This window comes from Vitis riparia, chromosome 18, assembly GCF_004353265.1.
Source record: "Vitis riparia cultivar Riparia Gloire de Montpellier isolate 1030 chromosome 18, EGFV_Vit.rip_1.0, whole genome shotgun sequence".
NCBI lineage: Eukaryota > Viridiplantae > Streptophyta > Magnoliopsida > Vitales > Vitaceae > Vitis > Vitis riparia.
The window spans coordinates 36,135,421-36,150,069 of record NC_048448.1 but is presented as its reverse complement, the minus strand read 5'-3'; the positions used below and the strand labels follow the sequence as shown (position 1 = coordinate 36,150,069).

Here is a 14,649-nt window from a genome sequence, read left to right as displayed (position 1 = left end):
TTGAAGAAATTTTTTTTCAAGTGTTACAGATGTTGGAAATACTTTTTAGAATCACTATCAAACGCACTCTAAAAATCCGTTTGATAGTAATTTTAAAAAACATTTTTAATTTAATTAAAAAGTTTTTTTGAAAAAAAAAAAGGTGTTTGTCAAAATTTTGGAAACATTCTTAAAAATTAAAAAAATCACTTGTGGTATTGAAAAATTATTTATAATGTTTTCTAAAAAGACATTTCATAGGTGATTTTCCTAAAAATACTTTTGGAGAAAACACTTCCATTAAAAATATTTTGAATAAAAATACTGTCATACATACTCTAAAAATTCATTTGATAGTAATTTTAGAAAATGCTTTTAATTTAAAAAGTATTATTAAAAAAACATTATATGATTGATAAAATTTAGGAAATAGTTTTTAAAATTTGAAAAAACTGTTTAATGGGTGATTTTTTTAAAAATATTTATTGAAAAAATGTTTTCACTAAAACCATTTCAAATAAAAATACTTTCAAATGCAGTCTAATTTACATATGAGACTTTTCCTTAATAAAATCACTAGTGAGCCTATTGACCTCCAGGAGTAATTTCTCATATTGTTTTATACCAAATCCTTGACCACATTGAATTTTTACCAGGACAATTAAGTAGTCTTTACTAAAATTTTTAAAAGACTAGGGACAGTTACATTGCATGTGTTAATCTCAAGGTAGTACATGTGGCCATATGGGTTACAACAAAGATAATCATGAACAAAGTACTAAGACTAGAGAGATCCCCAGTAATTTGTATTCATCAACTCTCTTTCCTCAGTCACTTCCTTCATCTCTGTTGGCTATCCAAAGAGAGATCCCAAGTAATTTGTATCCATCAACTCTCTTTCCTCAGTCACTTCCTTCATCTCTGTTGGCTATCCAACTGTCAACTCAACCAGCAAACGTCAGAGTGGCCAGGATCAGGAGCTGATTGTCAGGCAAGTTATGGAGCTTTGTACAGCTACGAACACGAAGAGTTGTAAGATGTGTCAAACTACCAATGCTATTGGGAAGAGACACAAGGTTCTCACAATTGATCAATTCCAAGGAATCAAGACCTCTCAGGTGTTCAATTGATGATGGCAGCTCTGTTATGCCTGTTTCACGTAACAAAAGGCATTCTAATTGTTCCATATCCTCCGTGATATCTGAAAAAGCCTCTAGATTTGAACAACCAATTATAAAGAGGCCTTTAAGGGATTTGAACCCACATATGTCTGGAAGACTTCTCAAGTTTCTACAATTTTCCAAATGTAAGTGATCAAGTCCAGTGAGATAACCTATTGAGAAGGGTAATCCTTTAATAGCAGTTTCGTGTAGAGAAAGATCCCATAGATTTCCCATATTTTTTTGGATCTCAGGAAACCTCTCAAAATTTGAGCAACCATTGAGGTTAAGAATTTCAAGGTCCTGCAAGCACCCAATGCTATTTGGGAGTTCCTTAATAGCGGTGTGGTTTAAAGAAAGCTCCTTCAAGAATTTCATATTCCCTTGGATCTCTGGAAATTTCTCAAAGTTTGAGCAATATGATAGGTCAAGACGTTTAAGAGATTCCAAACATCCAATGCTGCCTGGGAGTTCCTTAATACCACTCTCATGTAAATCTAGGTCACATAAAAGTCCCATATTGGTAAATACATCCGAAAATTTCTCAAACTTTGAACATTTTCTAAGAGAAAGATAATTGAGAGAGGTCAAGGACCCAATGCTATTTGGGAGTTCCTTAATAGCAGTCTCATCTAAAGAAAGGCTCTTCAAACATTTCATATTCCCTCTTATCTCTGGGAATTTCTCAAATTTTGAGCAATATGAGAGGTCAAGAATTACAAGAGATTCCAAATACCCAATGCTGTCTGGGAGTTCTTTAATACCACTGAAACATAGATCAAGCTTCCATAAAAATTTCATATTCTCATGGATCTCAGGAAATTTCTCAAAGTTTGAACAACCCGAGAGATCAAGGACTTCAAGAGATGATAAATACACAATGCTACTTGGTAGCTCTTTAATCCCACTCTTGTTTAAATGAAGTTCCTTCAAATGTTTCATATTCCCATGGATCTTAGGAATCTTCTTCAACTTTCGACATTGACTAAGATAAAGGACTTCAATAGATTCAAACTTCATGTTAGTTGGAAAACTTTGGAGCTGCTCACATCCTCCTAAATTCAAGTAAGTCAATCGTTTGAGATCGCCAATAGATGAATGAAGTTTACACAAACTTGTACAACCTTCAAGATTTAGTCTCTCCAAATTCGGCATGCTTGAGAATTTTGGCATTTTGACAAGTTGTTTTGAGTTACTTAAATCAATGCCCTTTAGTTTTCCAAGACACTGTAACAAAAGACATTCTTTTAATAAAAAAAATTCTTCTACTTGAAAATTATGAAAAAGAAAAGAACGTTAAATAATGATCATACCTTATTCCCTTTCCAAAGCTTTTTTATGTTGCTAGACTTCAAGTTGATTTCAATAAGCTCCTCTCCATAAAACCTTGAAGGTAAAGACCTCAAAGTGCATCTTTGCCAATGAAGATATCTCAAATTATGAGGAAATTCAAAGTCTTTAGGAAGATGCACTTTATACTCCTCTCTTGTCAAACCATCATGATCATTGCAATAGATTTTAAGCAACCTAAGTTTCTTCATTTTAGCAAACACTTTTGTACTGAACTGTATTTCTTTTGATCTAGACAAGTCCAAAGATATGGTTTGAATATTTTTCATCCCCTGGAAAAACAATAATGAAAAATAAGGGAACAACACAAGATAAAAATCCTAACTACAATTATATAGACAATTAACCACTAAAAAAATTGATTATAAATATTTAAATAACTATATTTAGGCATTTAATTCGTACCTCATGTCTAGAAAATGCATCATAAATATCATCAACATCCCACAATCTACTCCATTTGTTTGGGTTCCCGAGACATTCTTCACGAACAATTGCCCAACCCATTTGTTGTATCAAGTCATGCATTTGTACGACGTTGCCAAAGATAGTTACCAGACATCTATGACATAGAAGTCTTATGTTCCACATTGGATTTAACTTGCAACCATCTAATATTCTTAACACGACATCTTTGCATTCACCTTTGAAAAAACACGCAATGTCTAGGAAAACCTTCTTTTGAGAAGGATCAAGCCCATCATAACTTATTCTAAGCACATCATTAATTTCCTTCATAGGGTTTTTTTTAAATTTATCCAATGCGCATTTCCATTCATCTATTGTCATGCCTCGAAGAGAAGAACCTAGAACTTTAAGGGCCAAAGGGAGACCTTGAGCATATTGTACCATGCAATTTGAGAGGTCCACATAATCTTCTTTAGGATCATTTTGTTTAAAGGCATGTTGGCTGAAGAGTTGAAGAGCTTCCCAATAATGTAATCCTGTAGCCTCATATGATATAGTCACTCCATACTCAACCAACAAATGTTGGTTTCTGGTTGTAATGATAATTGTACTTCCTGGACCAAACCATTTAGGACTTCCGGCCACTGACTCTAATTGCTGCAACTCATCCACATCATCAATTACAATAAGAACCTTTTTTGAGCTAAGTCTGGCCTTTATTATATTGATTCCTTTATTGATATTTCTAAACTCTTCATCATCCCCCACTGTATCATGAAGAAGTTGTTGTTGTAGTTGAAGTTGACGACACTTGTTGAATGTCTCTCTAACATCTTGAAGAAAGCTAGCACTAGTGAATTGATATTGGATCTCATTATAAACAATCTTGGCAATGGTAGTTTTACCAATTCCACCAGTTCCATAGATCCCAACCACACTAATGTCATGCAAGTCACTATTTAACAATGATTTTAGTTTTTTAAGGTGAAAATCCATCCCAACTATATCATCGTTAATGGGCAACAGTGTAGAATTCATTGATCTTTTAAAAATCTTGCTAACAATTTCCTTAATATGCTTTGACTCATACCTGCCAATTATAAAGTACAATGTAACACTTGATGAGTATTAAGGAATTGCAAAAGATAACAAATATGAAGCAAATTTAGTGATATTCACTTGATTTTGTCAATATAACAAAAGTAAGGGCATATAAGATGTGAAAAGTATTAAAAGAACCCAATATATTGAACATTTTACACATAATGAGAAGGCAACAAGTTTTGAGCCTACTATTAATAACATCACAAAGCAAGCTTTACCATACAAAATTATTAACTTGATTTAAGACAACTAAATCCTGATAAGTTAATTAAATCAAAAGCACAAATTAAGGAAGTTGAAGTTACCCATCATTCACATGGAAACCACTTAGATTGCTTGCTTTTGTCAAGGAATCCTTCCACCTTTGCACCTTCTTCTCATCTACCGTTCTTTCGTGAATGGAAAGTGCCTCTCCGAAGCTCCCTGTTTGCTTTCGCACATCGGAAGGATCCACGTGGTAGAACACCGGAAAGACTATTTGTTCCATTTCTTCCCTGCACTCCATGATCTTCGCTAACTCATCCAAACACCACTTGGACTGAGCATAGTCTTTTGAGAACACAACTATGGAAATTCTTGAATCTTCAATAGTTTTTAAAAGTTCTAATTTGATCTCCTCTCCTCTTTTAAGTTGATCGTCTCTGAAAGTTTTAATCCCCATCCGATGCAAATTTACGAATAAATGATCCGTAAAATTGTAGCGGGTGTCTTCACCTCTAAAACTCAAGAACACATCGAAGTTATATTGACGGATTGAGGTAGAAGAAGAAGAAGAGGGTTTTTGGGTAGAGGAAGCCATTGTTGGAGAGTTTCTGGATGAAAGCTTAAAGAGAGTTGAGGATTAACTTGTGGTCAGTCAATAGGCTCAATACTTGATATCCCCTACGGCATCTTTGGGTCCTAATCGATTGTCCCAACACATGCAAGCAGGTGATCCTTTTCCCATTTTGTGGGGTCCCAATGCATAAGCATGTGAAGGAGTAATGAGTGGGGAGGTCGGGGGCTTTTAAAAAAAATATAAAGAAAGACCCACCCACCGGCCACCACAAACCCACTATGGCCATTGGCCCTTTCCCTTTGACCCAGTCAAAGCCTTTCAATTCAATTGCCATAAGTCCTTTCCTTGAAATTTCAAACTTTTGGTATTCCTTTGACCAGTCAAAGCCTTTCGATATTACTGCCATGAGTCCTTTCCCCTATTAGGATCCAACCCAATATCCCGTATGAAAGCAAACTTCCGAACCAATCAGATAATTTAATACATATTTTATTCCTCCCTTCTATATTTTAACATAAATTAAATTAATTTCAATCATTTTATTTTTCGTATTCTATTTAATATATTATTAAAAATATCATAATAATCTTAGCAATTAACTTGGATATAAAATTATTAATATTTTAAAACATAAAAATATATGTATATATTATTGTTTCTTTTATGTCTTAAATAAATAACATTTTAAACACGATGATTAAAAACATAAAATTTTAACAAATTAATTTATTTTAATTGTCTTATCATTTTATTTCATTTAACTTATTGTAAAAATGTATAAATCATCCTAATGATATTTTAAAAAATAATATTTTTATGTTTTTTGTATGATATTTAGATACTACAATGAAACGTGGACAGTAGGCTAAGAGATGAAGAAAAGTATTTCAAATAGTATTTCTCTTAACAATATGAAAGTAATTATTTTTTAAAGAAAGATGAAAAATAAATGGTTTAATGTACAACAGTTTTTTTTTTATATATAAAATATATATATAAAGTAGGAAGTTGAAGCTTCTTGTGACCTTCTAAATACGTTTTTATAGTTTTTATACAACTACACCGTATATTTGGGTATTTGGAAACTTAAATTTCCATCTTAAAATACTTCTTAACATTTTTAGTTTGAAATTTCCATTAAAAATTAAATTACACTATATGAACTTAGAAAATTTTCAAAAACTCTAAAAATATTAAATCCAGTATAAATTTTATTCAATTTTTTTAGAAATAAAACCATTATGGATTTTATTTTATTTGAATATATTAAATCACTTTTAAAATAAATTTTAAAATGAAAAAAGTTTATTTTGTTTGGAGTTCTTAATTAATTTATAAACTTTAAAATTAAGAATTGTTTATTTTTTATCTTAAAATATAAGGTTTCTTTCAAAAATTTAAAACCATTTCTTAGTAAAAAGAACAAAAATATAAAAATAAATAACTTAATTTCTTATTTTAAAATTATTTAATATAAATTAATTTTTAAGATAAAATTCAAGATTGATAGAAATAATGATTCAATTTAATATAAAATAATAGGTTCTCAAAATTTTACTATTTAATTATAAATAATAAACTTGTGCTTAGTCAATACTTGATATGCCTAAAGAGCATCCATCTTTGGGTGCTTGTACGAAACAAAATCAGTTTTGTTTGGTCATCTAAGTGGCTCAGGGTGTACCGTATACTATTGAGGCAAAAAAAAAAAAAAAAAAACTAAAGCAATATTTATTATTTATTTATATAACATTTTTTTTATTTAAAATTATATGTTCATCATGTACACACAAGTAATGATGAATGGGGGAGGTGGGTGGCTTTTCAAAAAATATAAGGACCCACACACCACAAAATTCAAAAGCAATTTCCTAACATTTGCAATAATGGTAAAAAAGAAATGAGTGGGGAGGTGAATGACGTGTAAAATAATCTAAGGACCCACCCACCACAAAATTCAAAGGGACTTTTGTCTCCTAGCATTTGCATTTTATTCACAATGGTAAAAAAGTATACGGGTGAGTAGATGGGTGGCTTTCAAAAGCATATAAAGAAGGACCCATCCACCACAATAATTAAAAAGTACCTTTGTTTCATAGCATTTACATACGAAACAACTTCATCGTTTTCTTTTTATTCCTTTTCATCGTCCAATGGTAGATGGGTTCATTTGAACCCATTACGTTGAACATTTGATAATCTACCATTGTCGTGGGAAGGTTAAAGATAATGTTTGAACCATTTCTTTACTAAAAAAAAGTGAGACATAAGTTCAATTTTTATCATCTTGAAAAATTTCAAGATCTTTATTGGGTAGAAAAAAGAATTTACAAAAGGAAAAGAGAAAAAGGAAAATATTTCTTTATTAATCAACATAGATGATTCATTTCATAGTCTTTTCCTTTATGCATTGTTTATGGGGATTGGTGAAAATTTATTATTTATTTTGAGTTATATTATGATAGGTTTCATTGCTTTTTAGTAAAATAGTTTTTTTATATGGTATCATTATTTTTTTTATCGGTGTTACAAATTTTTAAATTTTTTTATCGATGTTACAAATTTTTAATTATATTATTAATATCATCTATCATAAATTATTTTGAATAAAAATATAAATAAATTGGTAGTTTAACCAATTTCTTAGGTGGTAAGATGGAGATATTAATACCACAATTCTCATCATAAAAAAAGTTGAAAAAATAAAATTTGAAAATGAAAATATTCCAAACCTTGTTGGTTCTACATATAAATTAATCCAAAAATAAGTACTTATGTTATAAAACAAGTGACAAGAAAAATATTTTATTCATATTTACCACCTATGAAGTTTCTTCTTTGTTCTTCAATTATTAAAAAATAAATGCCACAAATGAAATTTATGAATTAAGACCTACAAAGAATAGATGAAATTGATAATTATTGAAAAAGAAGCTTTTTTTTCCCTAATATTCATCTTTCTACCACCATTAGGATAATAACATTAAAGAGGTATTATAATTATGCCTCCTTCACTACCTGACCAAATTCAAAACTCTTCAATAAATATTGGTAGATTGAAGTCTCCCAAATTCATATTTAATTTAACTTTTTGTTGATCTATTTTTCCCTTTCATCAGTCAAAACCTTAAATTAAAAGTTCCATTTTTTGATATTCCTTTCACCGGTTTCAATATTGTGGCCATGGCTCCTTTCCCCTTTAAAGGATACAACCCAATATCCCATATGAAGGCAAACTTCCTAACCAATTGGGCAATTTAATACATAGTTTATTCCTCCCTCCTAAATTTAAACTTAAATTAAATTAATTTTAATTATTTTATTTTTATATTCTATTTAATATATTATTAAAAATATAAAAAATCATAATAATTTTATCAATGAGCCTTTCTTTATTAAAAAAAACCGGGATATAAAATTATTAACTTTTTTAAACATAGAAATATATACATCTATCATTATTTCTTTATATTTTAAATAAAGATCAACATTTTAAACATGATTACTAAAAAAATAAATTTTTAATAAATTAATTAATTTTAATTATCTTATTGTTAAATTTCATTTAAGTTATTGTGAAAATGTAAAAATCAGCATTATGATATTTTGAAAATGATCTTTTATGTTTTTTTTGTATAATAATTAGATATTAAAAATATATAAATTTGTAAATAAAATTTAAAAATAATAATAATAATAATCATACATATATCATTAGTTATTTTATATCCTAAAATACATCCAAACTAAATAAAACATTATTTTAATAATTAACGTGGTTAGTAAATTTATGACACCTCAAATTAATTTTACGAGGTAAAATCATAAATTAGAAATGCAAAATTACTTAAATAAATTTAATAGGGGTAAAAAATATTTTTGTATTAAAACCCTAGCTCTAAATTTGTTGCAACGAGACTGAAGATTTGAAAGTTTAGAATTAAATTTTATATTAGTATTTTATATTTATTAATTAGTTTTGAATAAATAAAAAAATATATTATTTATAAGATCTTAACCTATATTAGGATTTATTTATTTAATTTTTAGATTATAAAATTAAATATTTATGAATATAGGTTGATTTATTGATAAAAATAGAGAAAATTAGAATATTCAAATGAGTAGATGCATGTAATTAAAAATAAATATAATAAAAGAAATCATAGATTTTGGATTAAAAAAAAAAACAAAAAAAAAGTTGCATGATTTCTGAAAGTGATAAAAAAAAGGGAAGGCGCGGTGGTTTCGTGTGTAGGGCCGAAGGACTTGAAATTGTTGAATCTTGAGTTGTATCGGGATATGAGTTTTTTTCTCCTTTCATATATTTAATTTAAAAATCAAAATTATTTAAAATAACTTATCGTCTTGTAAAATATATACTTAAAAGTTATATTCTTAATATCTTTTTACAAAATTGATTTTGTTGAATTGTAATAAACTCTTAACAAAAATTTTTGATTTAAAAGATCATCTTGAATTGTAATAAACTCTTTAACGAAAACTCTTAACACATCGAAGTTATATTGACGGATTGAGGTAGAAGAAGAAGAAGAGGGTTTTTGGGTAGAGGAAGCCATTGTTGGAGAGTTTCTGGATGAAAGCTTAAAGAGAGTTGAGGATTAACTTGTGGGTCAGTCAATACTTGACATCCCTACGGCATCTACCTTGGCGGTGCCTTGGTAAATACTTCTAGGGTGGCACAATCCTTAACTAAGCTGGCCCACCTTTGACCATACTCACTCTTAAGTCTTAAACCATAAATCTTATTTTCTAGATTTTAAATTTCACTGAGATTTCCTCAAGAGTAAAAATAAAATTAAAAAGAGGAAAAGGCCCACACCTTATCATCGACAACGACCTTCTCTATGATTGGCCTGGTGACAAATGGTATCCTTGCTGTCCCTCTTTGCCACACAAAAGTCTACTCCGTATGGGCGATGGGCCTGCTCCCATGTGATTCCTCTTCCTATTAAAATTTTGATTTATTCTCTGGCCTCCACTCTCCACCATATTTTCTAAACCATTTTCCTTTTTCTCATGAATCATTATCATTTTGTCTCTTAGCGTCCGGTTCACTCATCATTTAACATTTTACCTCGACCCCCCTGCGTTTCATGGGCCATGGAAGAGAACTTGTGCAACTGACGGTATGAACTCGAACACGGGGGGGCCTTCCATCTCGATAAGCGAGTCACAGAAATTATGAATTCTCTTTGTAAGAATCAAAGTGGTCATGTACGTCACGTGACCAGCGGATCCACTTAGGACTGAGGATTCAGCCATTTCCAGAATGACATGAAAAATGTTGAAGAATGGGTCTAGAGCTATGTCCATGTGCAGGGCTTTTTATTATTATTATTATTATTTAAATAGTCAGAGCCCAACCCAAAAACACCGGGCCTACCCGTGTCATGTGAATTCATTGACAGTAGTCTACTGCTTACTATCCTACCTTCGAAGTTAAGGCATCCTCAATAATACAAAGACAACCACAACTGATCACACTCCTTTTTGTGGGGTCCCAGTGAAGGAGTAATGAGTGGGGAGGTCGGTGGCTTTTAAAAAAATATAAAGAAAGACCCACCCACCACAAACCCACTATGGCCATTGGCCCTTTCCCTTTGACCCAGTCAAAGCCTTTCAATACAATTGCCATAAGTCCTTTCCTTGAAATTTCCAACTTTTGGTATTCCTTTGACCAGTCAAAGCCTTTCGATATTACTGCCATGAGTCCTTTCCCATATCCCGTATGAAAGCACACCTCCGAACCAATCGGGTAATGTAATACATAGTTTATTGGACCCTTCTAAATTTTAACATAAATTAAATTAATTTTAATTATTTTATTTTTCGCATTCTATTTAATATATTATTAAAAATACCATAATAATCTTATCAATTAACTTGGATATAAAATTATTAATATTTTTAAACATAAAAATATATGTACATATCATTATTTTTTTTATATTTTAAATAAAGATCATTTTAAAGGGACAATTGTGTTTTGGACACCAAAAAATTAACATTTGATCCATATAATTTACATAATTAATAGAAATGTATAAATCATCGTAATGATATTTTAAAAATGATCTTTTTATGTTTTTTTTTAATGGTATTTAGATACTACAACGAAATGCAGAACGTAGGCTAAGAGATGAAGAAATGATTTCAAATAGTATTTCACTTAATAATGTGAAAGTAATTATTTTTTAAAAAAAATTGAAAAATGAATAGTATATCTTACAACCTCTCTATTCAAATATATATAAATAAAGTAGGAAGTTGAAATTTCTTGTGATCTTTTAAATACGTTTTTATATAACTACACCGTATATTTGGGTATTTGAAAATGGTAATATTAAACTAAAATTTCCATCTTAAAATACTTCTTGACATTTTTAGTTTGAAATTTCCATTAAAAATTAAATTATGCTATATGAACTTAGAAAACTTTTAAAAACTCTAAAAATATTAAAGCCATTATAAATCTTATTCAATTTTTTTAGAAATAAAACCATTATGAATTTTATTTTATTTGAATATATTAAATCACTTTTTAAATGAAAAAGTTTATTTTGTTTGGAGTTCTTAATTAATTTATCAGATAAACTTTAAAATTAAGAATTGTTTATATTTTATCTTAAAATATAAGGTTCTTTCAAATTTTTAAAACCGTTTAGTGAAAAGAACAAAAATATAAAAATAAATAACTTAATTTCCTATTTTAAAATTATTTAATATAAATAAATTTTCAAGATAAAATTCAATTGATAAAAATAATTATTCAATTTAATATAAAATAATAGATTCTCAAAATTTTACTATTTAATTATAAATGATAAACTTGTTCTTGGTCAATACTTCATATGCCCAAAAAGCATCCATCTTTGGGTGCTTATACGAAAGTATACTGGTTGAAGCAAAAAATAAAATAAAAAATTAAAACAATATTTATTATTTATTTATATAACAATCTTTTTATTTAAAATTAAATGTTAATCATTTTATGAGAGGTACAAACAAGTAATGAAGAGTGGGGAGGTGGGTGGCTTTTCAAAGAATATAAGGAACCACACATCACAAAATTCAAAAGCAATTCCCTGACATTTGCAATAATGGTAAAAAAGAAATGAGTGGGAGGTGAATGGCGTGTAAAAGAATCTAAGGACCCACCCACCACAAAATTCAAAGGGACTTTTGTCTCCTAGCATTTGCATTTTATTCACAATGGTCAAAAAGTATACGGGTGAGTAGATGGGTGGCTTTCAAAAGAATACAAGGAAGGACCCATCCACCACAAAAATTTAAAAGCACCTTTGTTTCCTAGCATTTACATACGAAACAACTTCATCGTTTTCTTTTTATTCATTTTCATTGTCCAATGTTAGATGGGTTCACTTGAACCCATTACGTCGAACAATTGATAATCTATCATTGTCGCGGGAAGGTTGAAGATAATGTTTGAGCCATTTCTTCACTAAAAAGAAAAAGTGAGAGATAAGTTAAATTTTTATCAAAAAAAATTCACAAAAAAAAAAGAGAAAAAAGAAAAGATTTCTTTATTGATCAATATAGATGATTCATTTCATAGCCTTTTCCTTTGTGCATTGTTTATGGGGATTGGTGAAAAATTATTATTTATTTTGAGTTATATTATAATAGGTTTCACCGCTTTTTAGTAAAAAAATGTTTTTTTATATAGTATCATTATTTTTTTTTATCGGTGTTACAAAATTTTAATTATATTATTAATATCATTTATACCACAATTCTCATCATAAAAAATGTTGAAAAAATAAAATTTGAAAACGAAAATATTCCAAACCTTGTTGGTTCTACATCTCTGCCTTTCAATAAATTAACCGAAAATAAGTACATATGTTATAAAACAAGTGACAAGAAAAATCTCTTATTCATATTTACCATCAATAAAGTTTCTTCTTTGTTCTTCAATTATTCAAAAATAAATGCCATAAATAAAATTTATGAATTAAGACCTACAAAGAATAGATGAAATTGATAATTATTGAAAAAGAAGTTTTTTTTTTCCTTAATATTCATCTTTCTACCACCATTAGGATAATAACATTAAAGAGGTATTGTAATTATGCCTCCTTCACTACTGTGGCCAAATTCAAAACTCTTCAATAAATATTGGTAGATTGAAGTCTCCCAAATTCATATTTGATTTAACTTTTTGTTGATCTATTTTCCCCTTTGATCAGTCAAAACCTTAAATTAAAAGTTCCATTTTTTGATATTCCTTTCACCAGTTTCAATATCGTGGCCATGGCTCTTTCCCCTTTGAAGGATACAAACCAATATCCCATATGAAGGCAAACTTCCTAACCAATTAGGCAATTTAATATATAGTTTATTCCTCCCTCCTAAATTTTAACTTAAATTAAATTAATTTTAATTATTTTATTTTTATATTGTATTTAATATATTATTAAAAATATAAAAAATCATAATAATTTTATCAATGAGCCTTTCTTTTTTTTTAAAAAAACCGGGATATAAAATTATTAACTTTTTTAAACATAGGAATATATACATATATCATTATTTCTTTATATTTTAAATAAAGATCAACATTTTAAACATGATTACTAAAAAAATAAATTTTTAATAAATAAATTAATTTTAATTATCTTATTGTTAAATTTCATTTAAGTTATTATGAAAAGGTAAAAATCATCATTATGATATTTTGAAAATGATCTTTTATGTTTTTCTTTTTGTATAATAATTAGATATTAAAAATATATATAAATCGGTAAATAAAATTAAAAAAAAATAGTAATCATACATATATTATTAGTTATTTTGTTTCCTAAAATACATCCAAACTAAATAGAACATTATTTTAATAATAAACGTGGTTAGTAAATTTGTGACACCTCAAATTAATTTTATGAGGTAAAATCATAAATTAGAAATGTAAAATTACTTAAATAAATTTAATAGGGGCAAAAAATATTTTTGCATTAAAACCCTAGCTTTAAATTAGTTGCAACGAGATTGAAGATTTGAAAGTTTAGAATTAAGTTTTATATTATTATTTTATATTTATTAATTAGTTTTGAATAAATAAAAAATATATTCTTTATAAGATCTTAACCTATATTAGGATTTATTTATTTAATTTTTAGATTACAAAATTAAATATTTATGAATATAGGTCGATTTATTGATAAAAATAAGGAAAATTAGAATATTCAAGTGAGTAGATGCATGCAATTAAAAATAAATAGAATAAAAGAAATCACAGATTTTGGATTAAAAAAAAATAGTTGCATGATTTCTGGAAGTGATAGAAAAAAGGGGGGAGGGGTGGTGGTCGCGTGTGTAGGGCTAGGAAAAAGAAAATGAGGCATGTAGACAAGAAGGTTAGGTGTGTTGGAAAAAGAAAAAGGAAAAGAAAGGGGAAAGTTGTGTTTATAGGCTGTTATATGAGAAATATATGGTTTTGGAAACTCATATAACTGAAATATGAGATCTGTCTAGTAATAAGAAAAATATTATATGTTTTATACACTATTTACTATTCATATTTACTTTTCCGAAATTACCTTTTAGGTCTCCCTGTTAGCAACCATCACCCATGTCCATGTCATCCGGAAAAAACAGGGAGAAAAAAAAAAGCAATTTTTTTCGGTTTTCCTTCGGGGTTTTGCATGGATTTTCTCGGAAATCAAACGAGGATGAATTTTCCGGAAATCAAATGTTTTGCACTATAAAAACCCTCCTCAAGCATAGACAAGGTACACGCATATGAGCAAGCCTATTCACTCTCTCCTTGGAGAAGCCTAACCTATCTTTACCTAACTTGGGCTTCGGAGGGGCGTACCTGGATCG

The 14,649-nt window shown here is 28.7% G+C and overlaps 1 protein-coding gene across 1 annotated transcript in view; it reads right to left on the bottom strand.

Moving 5' to 3' along the window:
* LOC117906443 (disease resistance protein RPV1-like) overlaps nt 1-4,974 on the bottom strand; it is a 35,960-nt gene extending 30,986 nt beyond the window's left edge. The window contains exon 1 of the mRNA XM_034819465.1: nt 4,307-4,974. Within this exon, the coding sequence (XP_034675356.1) occupies nt 4,307-4,800 (494 nt within the window). The 5' untranslated portion in view covers nt 4,801-4,974. The remainder of the gene's footprint in view (nt 1-4,306) is intronic.
* Nucleotides 4,975-14,649: the final 9,675 nt, after the last annotated feature.